The 22,589-nt window shown below is 43.1% G+C and overlaps 1 protein-coding gene across 1 annotated transcript in view; it reads right to left on the reverse strand.

The window, feature by feature from the left end:
• The window catches only part of LOC134860813 (dystrophin-like), a 157,881-nt gene that overhangs the window by 12,302 nt on the left and 122,990 nt on the right, over positions 1-22,589 (reverse strand). The window contains 14 exon segments of the mRNA XM_063877636.1: positions 208-293; positions 375-576; positions 1,180-1,254; positions 1,358-1,419; positions 9,147-9,182; positions 11,328-11,388; positions 13,197-13,260; positions 14,394-14,456; positions 16,417-16,563; positions 16,848-17,116; positions 18,351-18,462; positions 19,524-19,680; positions 19,767-19,939; positions 22,384-22,573. Coding sequence (XP_063733706.1) covers positions 208-293; positions 375-576; positions 1,180-1,254; positions 1,358-1,419; positions 9,147-9,182; positions 11,328-11,388; positions 13,197-13,260; positions 14,394-14,456; positions 16,417-16,563; positions 16,848-17,116; positions 18,351-18,462; positions 19,524-19,680; positions 19,767-19,939; positions 22,384-22,573 — 1,697 coding nt within the window.

Here is a 22,589-nt window from a genome sequence, read left to right on the forward strand (position 1 = left end):
CTGGAGAAACCAATTCATTCCCAGAGACATTGTTTTCATGCTCAGCTGTGGCGTGACTGGCTGTGAGTTTTTACATGATTCACTCTCTCATTTGAATCCCTGTGTGTGTGTGTGTGTGTGGGGTGTGTGTGTGTGTGTGTGTGTGTGTGTGTGTGTGTGTGTGTGTGTGTGTGTGTGTGTGTGTGTGTGTGTGTGTGTCTTACTTACATCTGTATTTATCCTCCAGGTGAGCCTTGCAGAGTGAGATGATTCCAGTTTTGAATGACAGGGTTCGGATCTTTCCGGTGCGACCACTGTCCAAACAAACCAAATAACATGTGAGCATGTATGAAACACTAACACACTAAACTAGTGTGTGCGTGTGCTTGACGTACGTGTCGTAGACGTTGAGCAGCCAGTTGAGGCACATGTCCACACACAGCGGGACGTTGACCAGGTGAGAGTGGCTCTGCTCCAGCCGCTGGTACAGGCTGGTCAGACAGGTGACCAGCTGCGCGATGTCCAGCAGCTGCTCGTTCTGCTTCAGAGCGTGCTGCTCGAACACCTCGCACGCCATCTGCATGCTCAGCAGATCCACTGCACACAAGAGACAGACGATTGTGGGTTAGCAGACACACAGCTGAGCTAACTGTCCCCCTTCAGAAGCTGCTGACTTCAAAGTGTCCACAGAAACCCCTAGTGCTTCCATTACATTTTTAAAGTGATTCAAAACCTGTTGATTTTTATTTTGATAGTCTCCTTTCCGTAAATAGTGTTATGTGTTATAAAGCATTATCCAGCTTCTCTCCTATAACATATCACACATACTGTAACAGCTCGTAGGCGGCTCACACTCCTCAGTGAGCGACCAGAAGGTTGAGTAAACACACACGACTCACACACGTAGACTATCAGAGCAGAGATGGCGAGAGAACAGAGAAGAAGAAAAAGAGGAGGAGGAGGAAGAAAGAATACACAAAGGAGGAAATGAAGGGAGACGATGGAGAGGAAGAACGATGCGGCAAATGAGGTGAATTTAAGAGAAGAGACGTGGAAACAAAGGGAAAGGAAGAACAAAGGAGGAGTGTAGGAGGGCTGGAACACAATAAGAGAAACAATCATGGACAAGAGAGCGTACTTGAACTATAAGTGATGCACATTCAGGAGACGTATAGCAGCCTATATATAAAGAGCACTTACAGCAGAGAGCCTTCTGCAGGCGTCTGAGCTTCATGGCTGTCCGGTAGGCAGAGAACCGAACGTTGTTCAGGTCGGCTGAAGGACGAGAAAAAACAGAACAGAGTTAGGGATGAAGAGGAGGGATATTTTTGACTTAACGGCGCCATTATTTCTGTCTGTGTATGAACTGGCATCTCACCCAGAGACTGGTAGAGCTCGGCCATCTTGGGATGATCCCAGCATGTTGTTTGGGTCTGGTGGCTGGGGAGGGACACAAACAAAAGCAATGGTCAGATGTCGAGTAGATCAAACACATCATCATCCTAAAGCTCCCCTTAATGCTCAAGAAAATATGGTGTTACATTCCTTCAATGATGTGTAGCAGCGAGGTTTACCACGTCAGCAAGCTAACAATTGCTAACCAGCACAGTTGTGTAGCTACAGCATGTTGTTTCACATTTAATTGTTGAATGATTACATACTTGATTGGATGATGACCCCAGAGGAAATGCTATGGATCATCAAAGTCCTTACATTTCCTCCTGATGGGAACATGATTGCCTGGACCCAAAGCAATCCATCCAATAAGTGACATCTCCAGGGACCATGAATGTCTGGTTAATGTCAATCTAGCCAGTCGTTGAAATTTTGGAGCCTGGACCAAGGCCATGACTGTCTAACATTGCCATCACATCATGTATTTCAAGTTTGTACATTATTCATATTCACACCATGTCTGGTCGAGATGAGTAACTTTACAGTAAGCTTCATTTTTTATTAAGCAAAGTATTTTATAAATGACTAAACAGAAAGTGTTTTTTCAATCGTCCTCCCTTTCCCTTAAACTGACTGAGCTGACATGCATTTTAAAAAGGATGTTACAAATTTCAAACTAAAGCTTTCGGCTCCTTTCATAATATCAAAACTCATATTAAGCCCCAAAAAGAGCACTTAACCCTTCTACATGTGTCCAACATTCATCAAACCAAAGTTACCAAAGACCTCTTCATGTATAGAGGACTTACAGAACACTGGTTGTGTAAAATAGACATATAAAACACTCTAGATAGCATGTCAAATATGAAGGTGAATATTTAAAGCAGCATAAGGACATCATGCTAGTGTCAAGAGACTGCCCCTGCCTGCATAAACACAAAAGGACATGCCTTTAACAGAAACGGATCTTAGGCACTGATGAATTGGCTTCCCTTAAATCCCACACCATGACATTAAATCCTGGTTCCTCTCTTCTATATTCTAGAACAATGACAAGTTACTGTGATAGAGGAAGAGAGGAAGAAAGAGGACACGGAGGGATACATGGCTGCTGTGTCATTCTCCCCTCACACATCCTCTCCTCGTGACTGCTGCTCGCCACTCACAGGAGACTTGCCTGTGAATGTGTGTGCGTGTGTGTGTGTGTGTGTGTGTGTGTGTGTGTGTGTGTGTGTGTGTGTGTGTGTGTGAGACAAACAGTCAAAAGGGAATACGTGTGTGATTCATGCCTTCAGAACTTCAGGCTTCTTTCCCAGAATATGGGGTTTAAAGAACTAGCGTTGGTGTCCTGTAGTGTTGTCTACTCATGGGTCAGAACTAGTTAACCACCCTCACACTCTAAAAATGCAGTAAGGTGGAAGTATAAAATAGCATAAGATGTAAATACTCAAGTAAAACTATGTCAAAACAGTACTACCACCTGAATGCAACATACATGTGAACAGTAGGTGAAAACTAACAAATGGTGAACCAAACAAACAGCATGACTGTTTGAAATGCAGTGCTGCTGAGCGCTCCTCCACTGTTTTCTGGTTTTTAATTCAGTCCTGAGGCGCGTTGTCACACAAATGCACCCCTCCCCAGATGCTAAAAGCACATGTCTGGTCGATGGCACACAAGCGTACCTGCAGTTAACCTTTGTGTGAAAACCAGCCAAAACAATAATCCATATGCTGCTTTTTCCCCCGCATTGCCCTTGTTCTCCTCTCTCCCACAATCCCACTCCACATAATGAGGAGAGGGGTCCCATGGTGAAGAGCTACTTAAAAATCCTCAAAGCTCCGAGTCTGTACTAACAGTAGCTCAGTCACTCAGCAAGGGCCACTCGGACAAATGCTCCTATTAGCCGCGCTGAGTCAAATACGCAGTGGCTGCTAGATATGGGATGGTAACTGACAAGTGATGGAGTTCAGTGGCCTAAATCAGCTGAGACAAGACAGGAATCCTTGAGAAAGACAGGGAACCTGCAGCTGCTCAGTAGCAACAAGTAATAATAGGAGCACTCACAATACATTCTCATTTTTAGCCATCGTGGAAGAGCACAAACTGGGGCTGCAACTCAAGACTGTTCTAAGTGTAAGTGATTACATGTCAGAATTACGCTGAAATCAGTTTTCTTATCGTCCTATGTGAAACACTCTTAAGGGGTTTTCAAAATAAGGCTGCTAATACATGCACTTTCCCCCTAAAGACATCATTGCTTTAACATGGAGCTTTAAATTCCCTGACCTGCCACATCACCCACTTAGGGGTTAATGGTTTGTTCCTTTTTAAATGCTTTTGTGCCTCCAGAATGTATCATGGCCCCAGGACAAGCCAACATGTTGATAATGCATGGTAACCTGTCAGAGGATAAACTACTGCGCACTGGGCGAGTCTGGTGGAGCCGTCGTGGATCTGCTGCCTTGCTCGAGGGCAACCTAATTGAAGCTGACAAGCATAAGGAACAGCATTCAACATTCACGACCCCCGCCCACCATTTACCAGGGATAGAAGCAGTGAAGAAAAATAGCTGTTTTAAAGGAATAACGAAACAAAAAAAACACAAGAAGGAAATAAATCAAGATAAAAAGAGGTGTCTTGTTTTTGGAAACACATATTGTAAATGTTCTAAAAACCTCTTGGATGTCTAAAGAGCAAACAGTTCACATGCATGCACTGACAATGCTGATATGCTGATGTAACGGAGGTATGTGGTTCATCGTCATGTTGTAGCGTGTTGACATGCTAGCATTTGCAAAATCATTTATGAGATATTTGACTCTTGACTTGGTCGATTTCTTTCTATGGAGCCTGATTCAACTATCAATGTGTGCTTATGTCTGATTTTACATAGAATTGCTTGGTTTTCCAAATAAATCATGATGTATAAAAATGTGTCTATTAATAGAAATGTAATAACAAACGTATAACTAATTCAAGCGTTTCCAATTCATCTTAATCTAAATCAACATGTACACTAAGTATCAGCAAACTACATGTGTGGGAGCAGCCAAGCAGCATCCTGACAATAGCGTAGGAAAGGCTAAATATCATGATAAAGCATCTGTTTCATAATGAAAGAATTCATTTAATCATCAGAGCACAAACAAACAAAGCACTTTCAGATCACTGAGTGTTTGTTGGATATTGCCTGTGGATTGCAGCGGAGACAATGAAATGATGGGCAAAAAAGCTCTATTTACAACCACAAAAAGCAAGCAGGCTAAGAAACCATGTTCTGTCTGTCAGTCGATTGATCTTCTCTGCTCTGTTTCAGTAATACCTACAGCAGTGCACACACACACACACACACACACAGACACACAGACACACACACCACAAAAGGTGTCAATCAGTGAGCAAAGACAACAAAGCATGACTCAATGATGAGTAGGCGATAGGCAAGACTACCCAATCAACCAATGGACTGTAGAAACTCATGGACTCCACTAATAGACTGTCTGACAGTGATGGCCGCTAATGGAGTCCTCAGTGTGGGAGGTGATCCAAATTAAAAATAAAGTTGGTTTTCAAGTATCTATATAAAAAAATATGGTCAAGTTTCATGGACTTTTTGATAGGGTTCCATCTTTAGCGGGTCCTTTTTACTGTGAAGATCACTCACAGTGGTGTCGCACTGAGGTGAAAATAACTATCTATTTGTCTGCATGCACAGAAATGAAGGGCCTGTCGACTGCACAGATTTAAAACTCGTCAAGGATCTACATCTAAATGATTGAACCCGAATGAACTGATGTGTAATTCATCCCGCTTTTTACTTTATGACCTTTGGCAAATGTTTTGTTTTCACAGCCTCTGCTTTCTGGATTAATCAACGTGAAATTGCATGAAAGGAGGGAGAAACATGTTTTGACGCTTTTGGCTTTAAACCCACTGGTAAATATGAGTGATTGTAGATAACACTTGGAACAACTGTTCCCTCGTGAAACAGCTCATTGGCGATTTTATCAACCCTTTTGAAACAGGCCCAATCTATCATCGGCATCACCGTCACTACAGATCCGATGTTTGTGTGTTAACGGAATGCAGATTATCTACCGAGCAAGAGCAAACGATTAATGAGTTTGACTTTAGACACAAGCAGTGATTTTTCATGATTTAAAAAAACAGAGAACACCACTTTGAATTAGATGAGATGTATCCTAATAACTGACTCATACATGCAGTATGGGATGAGTGTATGGAATAATGGAAAATAAAGCAGCTGTTTCCTTATTCTACTGGGCAGACTAATTATCCCCCGGGGCGTTTTCAAAGATATTCTAATCTGGTCCCTTAGTTGCAACATCAATTATCAAAACTGAATCCAAATCTTTAGGATCGGAAATCATTGTCAGATCAGATCAATTTAATGCAAATGTATATAATCCAGACAGATCATTTGGAATACCAGCCCCTGAGGAGTAAAGAAAATAGTATTGTTTTTAAACAGTTCCTTTAGTTCTTATGTGCTAATACAGAAGTATCACAGTGTCTTCTTGATGCTGCAATCAGAGCCAGTGTAATTGATTAGTCATACAAAACATGACACCTGAACGGGAAAGGCTTGCAGCTCAAATGTGGAAAAGTTTCCTCTGTCTGACTGCAGAAACGTGCCCAAAAAACCACACATCAGGATGAGTTAGATCCTGGGGTTAATAATCATCCACACTGAATACAAAGACAGCACACACACACACACACACACACACACACACACACACACACACACACACACACACCATAACAGTCATGCCTGAGCAGGTCAGCACCACCATCCAGCAACTACAGTTGGATCTGTGTGTTATGGCTTTATATCCATCAGCTGTATTTAATCAGTGCCCACACACACACACACACACACACACACACACACACACACACACACACACACACACACACACACACACACACACACACACACACACACACACACACACACACACACACACACACCTGCAATCACATTGGTGCCAAAAATCTGTACCAGCCAGCTCACATTCCCTGCTCCCATTTCACCATCACTACACACACTCACATGCATAGGTCTACGCCATATCAGTGCAGGACAACCACATCTCTCTGTACAGCTGACCACTGATCAGCAGAGGATCTGGAGGAACTGCACACATGCACCTTCAATACCGCTGTTTTCGCTGGGAAAATAAAACCGCCTGGCGTTATTTTCCCATCCGAAAATAGACCAATCAAAAATCTCCGCAAACACCTCCGCACACACACTGTGCAAAAGCGCACTGATCCAACCCGGGCTGCTCTGCTGGCACGGAGGTGATTGTGTTTGCACCTCCGTGTGTGCTGTGGTTGCTGTGAAGGAATGCAACACAGTGACACAATGCCGCTCCGCACGGCTCTTTTCTCTAAGCCAACGCACACATTATCACAAATCCCTGTCGGGGCTCCGTTTGCATTCTGTTTGCTTTAAGGCACTCAATGCCCTTGTTTTTATTCCAACATGGCAGCGACGAGCCATTGAAACGGTGCAAAAAGAGGCTTCAGACTTTAGGATCCGGAGGGGAGCGGGGCGAGGAGCCTCACCCGGCCGAGCACCTCGCATGGTTCCCCGGCAACAACCACTATCAACAGCCGCTGGGAAGAAAGGGGCTGGCTGGGTTTATTGGCTACCAAAAACAATAGTTTTCCTCCCTTTTCGTGGAGGTGTTAACATCCCGTTCCTATTTGCATGCACTATTAGCCCAATCTCTTATATGCAAACATGTATTTTAAACCTATACCTTTCAATACTGTGACATGCTGCAGAATAATCCGCCAAATGTAGCCTATTTAACATACTTGAAATGCATGTTGGAGGATTAACAGAACACTAGAAGTAAGAACATATTTTCCCAACGTCCAATATAAAATGTCAATTCACATACGTCCAGTGTTTGAGGCTGTTTTTGCGCATATTCTGCACAACAGTGAAATATTGTGCATTTTCTGCTGAGTATGGGGGATATCTCTGCTCCTCTGCTGGCCATGGACACCCACAGCCACTGTGAGGTCCGTGAGAACAGGTTTACTGCATTACGAACAGCACAATTACCATAACCATTATTAATCACCACCATAAACAGCCCCCAGCCCAGCACTCACTTCCGAAGCTGCTCCCGCATCGCCGGCCGATCACAGCGCTCAGCGTCCGGCAGAAATGAACCGATTCCCGAGCAGAACCGAGGAAATATCCTGACCCCCGCGGTCCAACCAAGCGTCCTCTACCACCGGAGAGAGGCGTCCGAGATTACCGTGTGTAGCCTACGTGTGTGTGTGTGCGTGTGTATGTGTGTGTGTGTGTGTGTGTGTATGTGTGTGTGTGTGTTCCTCTGCAAGGCAGCGGCTGCAGAGACGGACTGGCCAGCGAAACACGATGGACAATTCACCTGAGTGCAACAGAGACCGCTTCCGCTTCAGGTCTCCTCCAAAATAAAACCTTGCACTAGAAAAATGCTGTGCTTTCCCCCCCCAGAGTCCCCAAGTGTTTGTTTCCAGACATAGCCCTGTTGATGGTTCTAAAATATGACTTATGTTAAAAAGAAAATGAACTTCCCTACATAGTATGTGCCTTTATTTTGAAATGTACCACATCTCACTTCTGGTCTAGCCCTTTCTGCATCTTGGAAACTTGATGCAGTTTAGCTAGACGAGGCGGATGTCAGGCTCCCTGCCTCTGCCTCCCTTCCCCCCATCCCGCTGTTTCTGAGAGCAAAGGAGTCTCTACACACCATCCGAGGAGGTTTTTCACCTCCCTGACGAGAGGGAGGGGGGGGAAGCGAATGAGAGAGGCTCTTTGCTTTTCAAAGCACACATATTTCCACGTTCAAGGCCGAGAGAGAGCGATAGAAAGAAAGAGGAAAAGTGGGAGAGACAAAAGGGATTTTTTCAAGGAACACAGGAGAGAAGAGACTGGGAGAGGGGGGGGGGGGGGTTTCTTTGCTTTGGGAATCTGTGTTCAAGGCTTTCAAAATGTAGGCTATGTTGCACCAGCACTGACTGAACAGCCTGTAATTTATAGGACAAGTCTCAACTGTTATTTCATCCCATCACAACAGTGTGTCTTTATACCTGAGAGTGTGTAGGTGTGTGAGGGACGGATCCAACACAACTTTCTGATTGCTGATTTGAGGCTCTCGGACGTCATTTTGCAGCTGACTGTGTTTGTGTAGGAGGTTGTGGATTTAGACTGACTCCACTCATGGGGGAGGATGCTCACAGTGAGGCAAAGCAAACACACCCTCACAGGACGGAGGGGATAGGCAAGGTGGATTTGAGTTTAAAATCATCTCCAGAAGCAGATAATTGAAGGTGCACGAGAAGCAGTTGGTGTGCCATATGCTTTCACGCTGTGTGGGTGTATAGTGTGTGAAGTCTGCAATGCGTGCATGGACACTATATGGCCAAATGTATGCAGACACGCCTGGAAACATCGCACAGTTTTACTTTGGGGCTTGCTTCCATTGCCCTTTGAAAAGAGAAGCAACAGAAGTAACCAGAATTTTAGTCTCTTGCATGTGTCAAAACTATTCGATGCAACTCAATGACGTCTGTCATTAGATCCACCCAGCCCGGGAAAGACCCACACCTTTCAAACTCCACACCTCCAGTTTGTTACTTAAGTGAATCCATATTTTATTACATATTATGTGTGCATGCTGTGTGTGTGTGTGTGTGTGTAAGTGTAGACAGGTGTGTGTGTGTGGTCAGCTGGCACTCACGGGATCTGTGTCATCAGGTCGGGTCCAGCTTTCTCACTGCATGAAGAGGAGAATCTGTCACTTCTCTATCCTTGCTCCTCCTCTCTTTCTCTTTGGTGAGTGTGTTTCTCTCAATTGCAGTTAATTCAGCATCAAACATTTAAAGTGTTAACTCAAACACACCAAACTGCTAGTAACTGATTACCAAACCCATGCAAACTACTGTAGGATCTCTCCACAGAAGAACGAGCAGGAAGTGAAGTAGATCAATCACATTGTGGGGTTCTCCTGACCAATGGGTAAGGAATGTGAGGCCTGTGTCAATTACAGGATAAAGGCCTGGTCACCTCAAACCTGTGTTGTGTAATTGCAAAAGGAAATGGAGCTAGAAGCTTTGTGACGAAGATAGTCCTCACAAATGTTCAGTGAACCGTAGCGAGACAGTAGTGAAAAACGGTGAGTCTGCACATTTTCAACTCAGTTAATTAAGGGTTTATTTCAGTTTGTTAGTTACTTTAGTGAGTTTGAATGTGAGTATTTTACGATGCTCTCCTGTTCAAACACACTAGCTGAATATATGCACCACGCAAATATAACACTAGCTACTCTAAACTACATGCTTTACCTTGTGTGCGTCTTATTGTTAATAATTACAACTTTTATTAAGAGGAGTAAATTCTTCATTATTTCAAAGTGCAGAACTCAACGTTCATAACCTTGCTCGAAACTATTCAAAGGAATGAGGACAAAACTGCTAAAAAAAACAGGTTATCAGGAAAACAAATGTATCAAATTATCACTCGTGTATGTCCGTTAATCGCTGTAACACCAGGCCTGTTTGTGCACCCTACAGCGCTGAGGCAGAAGCTGCAAGACAGAGCTTACTGTGCTAACACACCCCACCTCCAAGACGTATGCTATCTGCTGATGAGTGCTGAGCAGTCTCCCAGCATTCACAGAAACCCAACTGCTCTGCAAGCTTGTGTTGAGACATAATGAAGGAAACAATGTCCATTTTATTTCAACATTATAGAACTGTTATTCAACATCCAATCATACGATTTATATACCTGAACAACTAAGACAAAGGTTGATGTTCTGACCCAGGATCGTCCGCGGTGGTTCCCTAATGTTATCTGAGGCTACATGTATAAATGCATTAACGGATTACTGAAGCATTATATGTGCTTAATGTGCAAGGACAAACCGTTGGAGGAATTATTCAGAGAAACGGAGACAGACAGGCTAATTGGATGCATGTTAGACACCAGGCAAGCCAACCGTTAGGGCTGAACAACACACTGTAGTTAGCAGACAAGCAACACTGCATCAATCCAGCTCAAAGGATTACAAGTCAATACTTTGGCAGCATCTCACTTCGTTAAAAACAGACAATACACTTTGACTTTTAGAAATGCACCGGATCATTATTTTAAAGTGTTTTCAGTTGTCTCACTTTGAGAATGCACACACTGAAAGCGAATATCTATCACATTGAACTTTCCATAGCAGTCTTTCATCTTGTTTTTCTACCTCATGTAATACTTCCTCACATTATTTGGGAACTCAAACAAAGGCCGTAGGTGGTTTATTAAAAAGACTATCCATTTGTTGAACATTTCATCAAAATGAATCCACCAGTATTGTTTTGAAATATATAGGAATTAAAGAATGTATCCTTAAAAGAGAGACACTCTGTACAGTAAACCGGATTATATTTGTCAAAGAACAACGTTACATTCACTTCAGGGATGAATGTATCAAGGCCAAAAACATGAGAGTGTGTATTTCATTAAAATGGAAAAATGGAAAAGAAGAAGCGAGTTTAGAAAAAGGTAGAAAAATACCTGATTTGCATTGTGGTATAAATACGATTATAAGAGTGATTTTGGAAAAGAATGCTAGCTCTACATCTTAGTACTTGAAATGTGCTGTATAAATAAACCCATCCTGCCTTGATACCAACGTATTTATTCATTATTTCGAATACTTTTGCCAGGTTGGATACTTACTTTTGTGCCAATGCACCGAACAGCCCTTTATTACAAGGTTAGTACACTTCAGGTTAGAAATTCATGCTCATCCATGACATTTAGACAGGCCAATAACCATTGTTGTGCATATATCAAAATCATTGGGACTAGTTCTGAATAATTAGGTCAGAATGTGTGTGTGTACTAGTGGTACGGGGCCAGTACTTACTTGATGTAGTAGGGCACGTTGTTCGGGGAGATGCCTTGCTCGAAGGGGCTTTCCACAGATCCTGTCCAAAGAAAGAAGAATTTGAGCTAATAAATTCATTTCAATAAATGTAATAAATAATGGGGCCCCTTTAGCTTTTCACACACACATTTTAGCAGCATGCCCATCCAGGAAGTGTGTACGCAGCATTCACGAAAAACTTCATGACACGTTTTCTTTACATGATAATGAAAAACAGCAGAAACATTGCTACTCATCTCCCTTATTATGCCTCCAACAGTTGGCACAGCAACCATTAAAGCAGACCGAGCTTCCTGGGAATCAACAGCACAGTTGGAATGCCTGTCTGACCAATCAGATCGCTTGGCTGAAACTACCCACTGTATTATCGTGCCTCATGGGTAAAATTTGCAGCAGTTAAAAAGAGAACGATGCATCGTGGGACCAGCGCCAGACAACATGCAGGGTATATTATAGCAGTAGCATATGAACAACGTGTAAATTAACACTGTTCATTTTTGTATTTTAAGCCCCCCAGTCTTAATCTGCCCTGCTAGTTTTAATATAGCTCAATTATAAAGTTAGAAGGAACATTAAAGCCTGATCAAATGTGACTGTGGGAATATTTGATATTAAATCATGTAGGGCCCGTTCTACAATCCTTTCCACCATCTGACCTGATTGTGTCTTTGCTGTTTACCCACTTCATTTATATCTCAAGGGTTGATTTCACTTTTTGCTTCTACTTGTTTTCTTATTACAAGCCCCCCCGTGGTTCTTTTAATCCATTTTTAATCAAGTGCAAGAGAAATAGCTATTGCTGGCAGCGTCTTTGGATTTTGGTCCTTTTTTGGGGGGGGGGATTCTTGTCTATTTAGTCGGCTACTGTTGATAAAAGGGTATTTCTCTGCTGCTTTGAAAATAGATTCAAATCAAAGAAGACTAAGAATCAAAGACTGTAAATGTGTTTTATATCTTTGACTGTTAATTTGCTGATGAACTGCCTGCCAGCCAGCTCAAACTGTACTTACATTGGAAATATGCCTAATGATCTCTATCAAAGTTAAATAATTCATAGCTATTAATATTTTATTGCACATGTATCTGTTTACACCCCACATATGTATATATTATTACAAAAAGCACTCTTTTATTCCGCTGTACAGTATTTCATTTTGATATTCTGTGACTCTTCAGATTGTCACAACTGCACTGTAGCTACTTTGCATACGACAGCAAGACATTTGAATAGAGCCTTCACCAAGCCCTGCTCAGCAAATGGTCAAAATGAGATATTGTTGCTACACCCTGAAGCTTTTCCTCATAACTACAGTTATATAACGACATCATTAACATAGTCATTTCCCCAGAGTGAGTGTGACGTCCCAAAGGAAACAGCATAGTGACAAGTACTGTCTTTTTTCTATTCCGGCACAGACTTTTGGAATGATCACCCAACTCAAGTATGTGTGTGAGATCATCCCAACATGTGTCAGGCAGCTTGATGTTATACTTCTCGGGTGTTGCATATGATAAGGTTGTGTGACACATGGCAAACACGGTGATGGCAGTGATGAGAGAAGTACTCGGATGTTTTGTTGATGTAAAAGTGACAATGATGTTTTTAAACCCCAAATAAAAATCAATCATCAATTAATTAGCAACCAGAAGAAACTTCATAAACTCTTTCCTTCATCACTTGATCAGTTACTCAGTGACCTTGTGACAGTTGAGTGCTGTGTCACCCTCTCTCTCGCCAAACCCGTCACTTATTGAGTGCCACTAAGTGATTCATTTAGTCTAAAACATTTTGTCTGGTCTCTTTTTTTACACCCACTTTCAACTGGTGTGTGAGTGTGTGTGTCTCACCATGCAGAAGGCCAAAGTCCCTTTGAGCGTCCGTCAGCTGCTTCAGATGTTCACTGACGGACATCTGATGGAGAGAGATGCAAAGAAAGGCATAGATAAATAAACAGGATTCTCATGTGCTGATATATTTGACAACATGAAATGAAAACAAATCAAAGGGAAGAGAAATTCATATTTCTTAGGAAAAGAGGAAATATAATCCTAGGAATCATTCACTTTGAGGTCACAAGGAAACTTCCAGCCCATATGCTACCTCAAAGTTATGAATAGATTCTTAAAGCCATGGTGGGAATACACTTAGGGGGGGATTGTGTCACATGAAGACACATGATATACTCCAAGAAGTACAAGGATGAGCAGAGAAAGGGGAAATGACGGGAGGAGGAGACACAAAGACAAGCATGTGGTAGTAGTGAAGGATTCAGAGAGGATCCCCTGTGAGCCTCCTTCAGCTCTAGATGGATTTGAAATATGTAGGAACACAGATGGAGGCAAGATGAAGCAGAGGGCAGCACAGACCCTACCCAGCAAAACTTAGCTTGTGATTCATCCAAGAAAACACCTATTTGTAACCATGCATAACATCCCTATTCAATTAGCAACATTAAATACATATCTTAATATTCATATAAATCTAAGACAGGAGTTACAAATGGAACATGAATGTAGGACTAGAAGTATCTGGTTCATACAGTGCTGTAAATAGTAACATATTATAAACAACATAATACAAACTGACCAAAAATACAAATCCTGTCAGCCATAATACAGCAGTATGAAGAGGAAAAACGACAAAGGCTAGTGGTCAATACTCGAATGGATCTGAACTCAGCCTACATTCATTATGATGTTCAATGATCTATGTGTTTCCAGGCAACACGTGCGGCTCGGGCCGGCATGCAGAGCTCTGGCAGACTGTGGCGAGAGACACGTTGTACTTACAGGAAGTCAAAATGAATACAGTGTTTTCTGAATCGTTGGAAAATTAACGGTATCTCAACTTTCTCCCATAAACGTCATTTTATTTTCATCCACAACATATAGAAGACGGATGACACATTGTCAGGGGGTGTGTGTGTGTGTGTGTGTGTGTGAGATTCATGATATGCAAAGACGAACAGACGAAGCTATGACGGTAATGACCAGTTCTTTTTTTGGGTGGGGCGTTGATGACATGGAACCAATGGATAAAATTACCTTGGACTCCACCTCACCCAATCCATTTCTGCCTGAGTTCCTTTTCCCCGTATCCAAGGTAACCTAATTAGATTTGTACAAAAACGAGAGGAGTGGGATTGTTGAGGAGGAATTTATCGGAATGACTCAGATTGCAAGATGTCCCCGCGCCAACCAATCAGCTCCGACCTTTTTAGGCAAGTGCACGAACACAAGCACTCACCTTAAACGGAACATTGAATAAAGCGGAAAACATGAAAGCACAAACACACATTGGAGAGACTCACATAGCACACACACACACGCACATACGCACACACACACACACACACACACACACACACACACACACACACACACACACACACACACACTGTTGCCAAAATTCCCGGGCACACATCCCGCTCACAATGAACCACCTGCGATGGAAACTGAAGTCTTCACACACTGGCAGTCAAATCCTTTTTTCTGGCCAAACGAGATACTTGATTCTCTTTTTACACTTGTATATCCGCTGCTGCACATCAGTGTAAACAGAGAGAGCAATCTACTGATCAAGCTTCCAAAAGTAAAACATATATGAGTGAAAGTATTTCACGATTATTAGTACTTGGAAAAAATTCAAGCCTTACTACATTTCTTTGACTGTAAAATGCTTTTACATGTACATGCTCATAAGGTCTTTAAAGGCAGACACTGAGCTTGTCTTTAATATGTGTCTGTCTTTCTGTTTTCTCTCAGTCCATCTGTGTTTCATAATATATAAATTAGGCTATGATAACGTCCTTTTTATTGGACTCGAAAACAAATCCATGGGCTGATTGCAATTGGAAAGAAAACAATGTGTATACCTTTTGTCTACATTAACTACAAAAACCTAGCTCAAGACAAAAGAGTGTGTGTGTGTGTGTGTGTGTGTGTGTGTGTGTGTGTGTGTGTGTGTGTGTGTGTGTGTGTGTGTGTGTGTGTGTGTGTGTGTGTGGTTGCGTATGCGTTTGTCTAAGCAGCAGATCAGGTGCTAAGGTTGGAGTGACCGACCGGCTGGTCACGTCACCGTGGTGTCACCGCGTCGCCCGGCTGTGCCCAGGACTCTGCATCAGTTTGTCTCCCTGGCAGCTGATTGGCTCTATGTGTCACCCCCGGTAACAATCACTGTCTGACATCCAGCATGGCTGCGACTGGGTTTATATTGAGACTGATGGAGGCACACCCTGCCTGCCTTTGATCACATGCTGTGTGTGTGCATTGGATTTTGTTACGGTGGTGTGCATGTTGGTAGGAGATACTCAGACAAACACAAAAGAGTTCACAGATTCCTCTCAAAGAAGGGCTTTACGAGTTTGACACACGTTCAATTCATCATGGCAGGGGGTTTCCTTTTAGTCTCAGGCCTCGTCCATACTACTACTTTAGTTTTAATCCAGAGTTTTAAGATGAAAATGATCTCCATCCACACGAGCGTTTTAGCTCCGTATCAGAAGTAATCTCCGTCCACATTACACACCTGAAACCGAAAAGCATGTGACCATTCACGTATACTGGGCATGCACGTGCCAGTGTAAACAGGAAGTCTAGAATTGACCTGCACAACAACTGCTACCAAAGACAACAAGGTAAGCAGCGCTTTTACTTCGTTATCCATGTTTACCACTGGTAGTCAACGCTGATCTGACCCGGTACCAGCTGATTTGAATCCTTCGGGTAAGAAAGGGTCACATGGTAGGAGCGTGAAGAATCAGAGAAGGATACTCGGGATCGATAAGACCCAATCAGAAAGCACTCATGGGTGCCTATGTCAGCGTTTCCCAAAGTCTGCGTTTCTGCCTGTCCACATTAATCAGCAGCCCTGGGGTTTTAAAACTGAAACGGGGCCAGCAGCGTTTCCAAAAGCCTCCGTTTTAGGGGCTCGAAAACGCCGGAGTAGTGTGGACGCGAGGTGTAAACATAGCAAAAGTTATACGCTTTAAAACGAAAACAGAGTAGTGTGGACGAGACCTGGCTAGGCCGCAGCAGGAGAGGGGGGGCGGTTTGGCTTTGTCTTTACCTGGAGCAGTTTCCAGCGCGTGTTCAGATCTTCAATGCGTTCCAGGTTGCTATGCGACAGCTGGATGTCGTGTGGACCGAAAGTGGACGCCAACTGGTTCATGTGTACGACGTCATCCTTGATGGGAGCGATCTCTTCCTGGAACTCCTGCAAAACACACACACACAATGGTGAGAGGACAGTTGGGACACAGACAGGTTGTTAGAAGACACCGGTTCGGTCTCACCTCAACAGCTCTAGCAGAGAAACAGATGCCTCCATCGTGTAAACTCAACTCTGCTGCTTGTTCAATGCTTCTGATGTGTGTTACACTGACAGGCCGAAGTACCATACATGCAACATCACTACCAGTGAGACATAAAAGGCTACGCATCTTAGAACAGAAAGAAAACAGTACGTTAAATGTCTCATTTAAAGGCGCTCCAACTGACCTTGACTCTTTCGATGTGCTCTGGCAGGGAGTCTATCAGCAGGTCCCCCACAGGTTCCCACGCCTCCTTCACCATCTCGGCCTGCCTCAGCTGTCCGTCCAGCAGGTCCTCCGCCTCCTGGAGCTCCATCAGCCGCTCCAGAGCCAGCTCCAGCTTCCTCTGCCAGTCGGCCCAGTCGATGTTGAGCCGGTCCCACTTATTCACCACGTCGTCGGCTTCCTTGCGGAGGATTCGCCCCACGTTCTGAGCACGCTCCTCCGGGCTGATGTCTGAGGGAAAGGAGAAGTTTTGAACAAACGGGGGAAATAGACTTGATACACACTCACGTGGGGAGCCTGAACTAGGGGAGACTGGGTCAGAGGTCGGAGAGGTCAATTTGATACTACACTGACTATCATTTGCCCAGATTAGAATGCACTTCATGTAAACTTGTAAACGATCATCATTACATATAAGAAACAAGCTCCTGCAGTTTGCATTTCATCACTTTACTTATTAAAACTTTGAACTGAGTTTAAGATGACACTTTGAGTGTAAACGCCTCTTTTTGACATTAACTGTGACAATAAAGACTAGCTCCTGAGAGAGTGCCTCTCATTTATATGTCAAAGCACTCAGTCATTTTTGTGGAGACACGGGTTATCTTTAAGGAAATTAAACCAAGCAAAATGTCATATACTCTAAAACGCTGTGCCAATGCAGCTTTTTTAGATGTCCCCAACCGCTGCCAGTGTGAAGGTCAGATCGCAGAGGCTGAAATACTTTCTAAGAGGAAGTAAGTGCTTGTTTCCATTCAGTGATTAGCAGCTGGAGTTCATTCTTTCTTTCTGTGTTCTTTTGGAGTTGCCGGTTGAATGGGTTTAATAGGCCACAGTTAAAGTTCAGCTGTTTTCTACAAGCCTGGTAACCGGGCTGCTGCCATGGTGTAGAGGGGGCTGCGGGAAAATGCGTATGTGTGTTAACCCCTGTGTTTTCAGCCAGGCTGTTGCTAGGGTCCAAAGTTCACTATGTGAGTCACAGACGAAAAGAAGAGGAGCTTTATGTCTTGACTAGAGACAGTTCTGTTAAATTCACTACATGTGTGCCTTTCATACGGAGGCCCTGAACGTCAAAACGACACAACATTTCACAATAAACAACACTTTTATTTGTTGTTCGAGAAGTTTGTTGTTGTGTTTACTGAAATTGTTGAGGACTTTGATTGCCACAATGTCCCCTGAGGAAATCTTCTTTAGGTTTGACCTTCAAAGCCACCATACTTTTATGCAGCACTTGAAGTTTTCCCATTTGCCCTGGTAATTAACGAGCTATTTCCTGTGTTTTCACATTTAAATGGAAATAGGATTAGTAATAATAGCCTAACCTAAAAAACACTTCAACAGAGCTTATCCTGCTTACTGTTATAATCCAACGTAGAAACAACATCTGAACAACTCTGAAGGGCTGAAATAGGACAATGTAAGGATTGTCTGGAGTGAACCCTTTTTCAAATGTGTGTGTTACCTCTCTGCTCAGGTGATGGAGTTCCTCGGGGCAGCTCAGACAGGAAGACCCCCACATCGTCAAGAGCTTTGGTTACAACCGGCTCTTTAGCTCTCAACTCCCTCCTTAAACCCTGGAAACACACCGAATGCACACACACTTATTATCTGCATCCATAACAGGCTATAAGTGATATACTGAAGTATTTGTTTTTCTGTCTTCTAATCAAAGTGTAGTTATTTTCTTGGTCGTTTACGCATTCATGAGCTTGGGTCCCGGGGAGATTTACATTGTTAGGTCCCGAGATAAAATAGCGTAAGAACACCTGCTGCACAAATGCAAAAATGAACAGCTTTAGGAGTCAACACATCACTGCAAGAAGTAGCAAGTGCTTTACATAATGATGATGAAAGACACGTTTAAAAGGTTGTTAGAAATGTTGCATGTGCTCTGTGTGTGGTTAGATTAACGCACAAACATCACTAATGTTAGATTTAAGTGTCTTTGTGCCCGAGTAGCCCCTCAAGCTAAAACATTTCTTAATTTGTTATGAAATACGTCGACTAAAAGCCTTTTCCTAATGCTTATATGCATGCACTCACTATTTGGCAGACTCATTGTAGTTTTATACATGAAATGACCAAATCAGCGGAGCCAATCATCTCGGTTTTTTGCATAAAACGCTGCACAAAATGGGTTTTTCATTTAACCATACTTTCCATTTATGTTGAGAACCTGATTTGCATAATGGTGGTCAGAGAGACAGGAAGTCTACCTCTAATGTAAATGGATGCTTTTGCAATGAGACCACGAAACCTTTTTTTACTATGAAAAAATAAAACATTTCAGGATGATGAGGTTTTGTTATTGTATGACTCGGAGCTACACTTTCAGGAAAATGTCCTGTATGCAAGTCCCCCAGTTCTATAAACCCTGCCCCAGATTCAAAGTAAAAAAGAAAACCACAAATTAGATTATTTTGAGTCTTTCCTATGGTTGCCAAACGCGTACAACGGCCTAAAAACAAGATCTATGTTGTTGTGTACACATAATTAGAAATGTTGCAGAGACAAGCAGCGTGTCTGTTTGGTTCCCACGTAGAGTTTGTGTGTGTGTGTGTGTGTGTGTGTGTGTGTGTGTGTGTGTGTGTGTGTGTGTGTGTGTGTGTGTGTGTGTGTGTGTCCGTCCTCCTACCCGGTTAGTGTCCAGCTGTGTCTGCACGGTGGGCACGTCGCCCCCTACAGGCGGCTCCTTCTCCAGCTGTTGACTTTTCAGCCTCAGCCAGTTCAGTAGCTCCTGGAGCGACATGTGGAGCCTCTTCCACGGGGCCATCTCTGAGTCCAGATGGGTCCTTGAAACACACACAGGCTTTATTTTAATTCTTGTGCTTTATAGGAACTCCATGATTTCTCCAGTAAAGACTGATGCCCTCCTCACCTCATGCTGAGGGTCTTGCTGCGCAGGTCGTTCCAGCGCTGGGTCATGTTGTCCAGGCGTCTCTGGAGCAGGTCCCCATCCTCCGAATCCCGCAGCGAGGTCACGATCCTCTGGCCGTTCTCATCCAGGGAGTGGTACATCTCGGTGTGGCCGTCAATCTCTGCCTCCAGCTCCTGGCAACATAAAGTAGCAGATGTAGGAAATACTTTTCTGGTAATAGCAACAACCTTTCTGGACTAATGGGATCAGGGTTTAGAAGGAGTCATTTACAGCCATCAGCAGGACTGTGACGTAATAAAGGGCTTAATGTATTGGAAATGGAACGTTTTGTAGCATGGAAATGTCAAAATGCGTTATTCAGTTAGCGGTAGTCTAACCTGTGTGCAATTTTCAGACAAAGCATGCATTAATGAAACTTTGAATGCTTCTAAGAAAGACCCTTGAAAGGAAAAAAGTACTTATCAAACCAATCTTAGCTAAGTGAAAGGGGAATAAAGCTGAATTTCTGAGTTGGTTGGTACATTTCACAGTCAATTAAATGCATTTAAGAAAAATAATAGCAGGCCTTTAGCTTTACCATTGAGTTAGTGAGTAAACATTACGTATCGGAATCCATTTCAACATTTTAAAGAACAGATTAAAAATAGTAAACACTTTTATTTTAGTTTCATAGAATACTATTATTGACAGGTCCATTGATCTTCCCGTTATTTGTATTGATTGAACTCCGTCATCATTTTATTTAACATAACAGGCCATGTGATCCACCACCAGATCTCACCATTGTTTTTGCATCATCTTTGAAATACAGCTGTGCACCCCTGTACTGCAGAATGGAAATAAATAATGATTGAATAGACTGTCATTTCATAATGACCTTTAAAACGAAGAAAAACAACAGTTCTTTAGGGGGGTGTTTGGGGAAAACCAGAGATGCTGGAGGGGGAATTCCCGCAACGTTGCAACTAACATAACTCGTATATAAAGCAACACATGATTTATTAAGAACATCACTTTTTATTGATTAGTTCTCTGGGTTATTTATAGTGTGTGCCATCTCACAATTCAGACTGAGAAGAAAATCTCAGAATTCGGACTTACATTTCAAAACAAAGAAAACCTAAACATCACAGTAGTTCTAATTTCATGTGGTCCTAATCCTCTCTGGTTTGTGGTATTGTTGTTATTTAATTTAAGCTCCACATCACAAACACTCAACCATTAGCTTTTTTTGGACATTCTTCCATATATACATTTAGGATTACAATGTTTATTTGCAAAAGACCAGCGCTTGATTTTCTTTCCCAACCTGAACATTGTAGACCTTCCTGCGCAGCATCCTCAAAACTTTACTCCCACTAGACGTGAAGAACGACAGGCATCATCTTCCGCTTCCTAGTCCCTCAAGATTAGCTCCCAACGTGGATGCATAAGTGTTTAAATGTGCGCGTGTGACAAAGAGATTTGGAGATGAAGAGGATGGGAGGGAGAGTTAGTTAAAAACAGGGAGAAAGATTGGAGGGTGTGAGTCAGAAGGAGAGGAGAGGAGGAGAGAACTTGAAAGGAGGCATAAAAGGATGAGTGCGCTCGTTTTCCAATTAAACGTTATCTGCGTGCAGTGTTGCAGCCTGAGAGTGTGTGTGCGCTCCCTGGATGCTATTCCGTGTTGCCGTCCTCCATTATAATTGGACACAGAAGACTATCTGAGCCCTGCATACAGTGCTGCTGTTGTACTGACAGCAGTGTGTGTGTGTGTGTGTGTGTGTGTGTGTGTGTGTGTGTGTGTGTGTGTGTGTGTGTGTGTGTGTGTGTGTGTGTGTGTGTAAATTCATTTCCAAAATGCTGCTTTCCTTTATAGTAAGTGTGTGTTTCGTGCACACGCCGTTCCACCAGTATGTGGGCGCAGGGTAAGGCCGAGGGTCAGAATTTGTTCTCGTGCAGAACAGAGCTTTCCCTTCAACACCCACAATGCAGTAGGGGGATTTTGCATTTGTCTGCAAGGCACTGACTAGCCAATGAGATCTCTCGATGCTGCTGTGTCAGCATTCCTGTCATACCAGCCGGGGCAAGGAAGAGAGCAGCGAACTCTGGGTCATAAACTGGAAATGTCTAATCCCTTCTGACAAGTTGTGCAAAACATTAATATTTAATGTTCTTTTAGCACTATTTCTGTGGTGAATTCTAAATCTTGCTGTAACCTCAGTCATGAAATTATTCATCTTCTGTTCCAAATAAATCATTACTCCTGCAGCCACTAACAAGTAAAGGATGCATTGCTCTGCTCCACTAAGGGGTATGCACTGTCATGTAACTGGTAAAACAGATCATGTTTAGGAATAACCTTGTGTTTCTTCCCACAGTGTGCTCTTACAAAATCTCAATAATTCCGGACAGGAAATGCAACACCACGGTGTTACAATGCAGCTGTTGCATTCACTGAATCTAGTCCAAATGGGAGTGTTATTATGTATGCTTCAACTAGCAAGCTGAAGCCCTTACGTAGAGGCAGTAAATACACTATGAACCTGAGAATAAGCAGAATAGGGCCCCTTTAATAAGGTGTTGTCCTGGTTATCCCTGTGTGCACAGTGTAGGAACAGGAGTATCTGTGTTCTACCTTCCACTGAGCCAGCAGGTTGCGGGCTGCGTCCGGCTGCTCCTGCATCCTCTCCTTGTTGGTGGCGTCGATCAGGACGTTGCAGGTGGTCTCCGCCTCAGTGAGCCAGTTGAGGAACTTCTCCAGGTTGAGGTAGAACTGCTGCAGCAGCTTCAGAGCTTCCTCTACAGCCGCCTCTCTGTCCGAGACACTGCAGACACAGGACA

Source organism: Eleginops maclovinus, chromosome 24, assembly GCF_036324505.1.
Source record: "Eleginops maclovinus isolate JMC-PN-2008 ecotype Puerto Natales chromosome 24, JC_Emac_rtc_rv5, whole genome shotgun sequence".
NCBI lineage: Eukaryota > Metazoa > Chordata > Actinopteri > Perciformes > Eleginopidae > Eleginops > Eleginops maclovinus.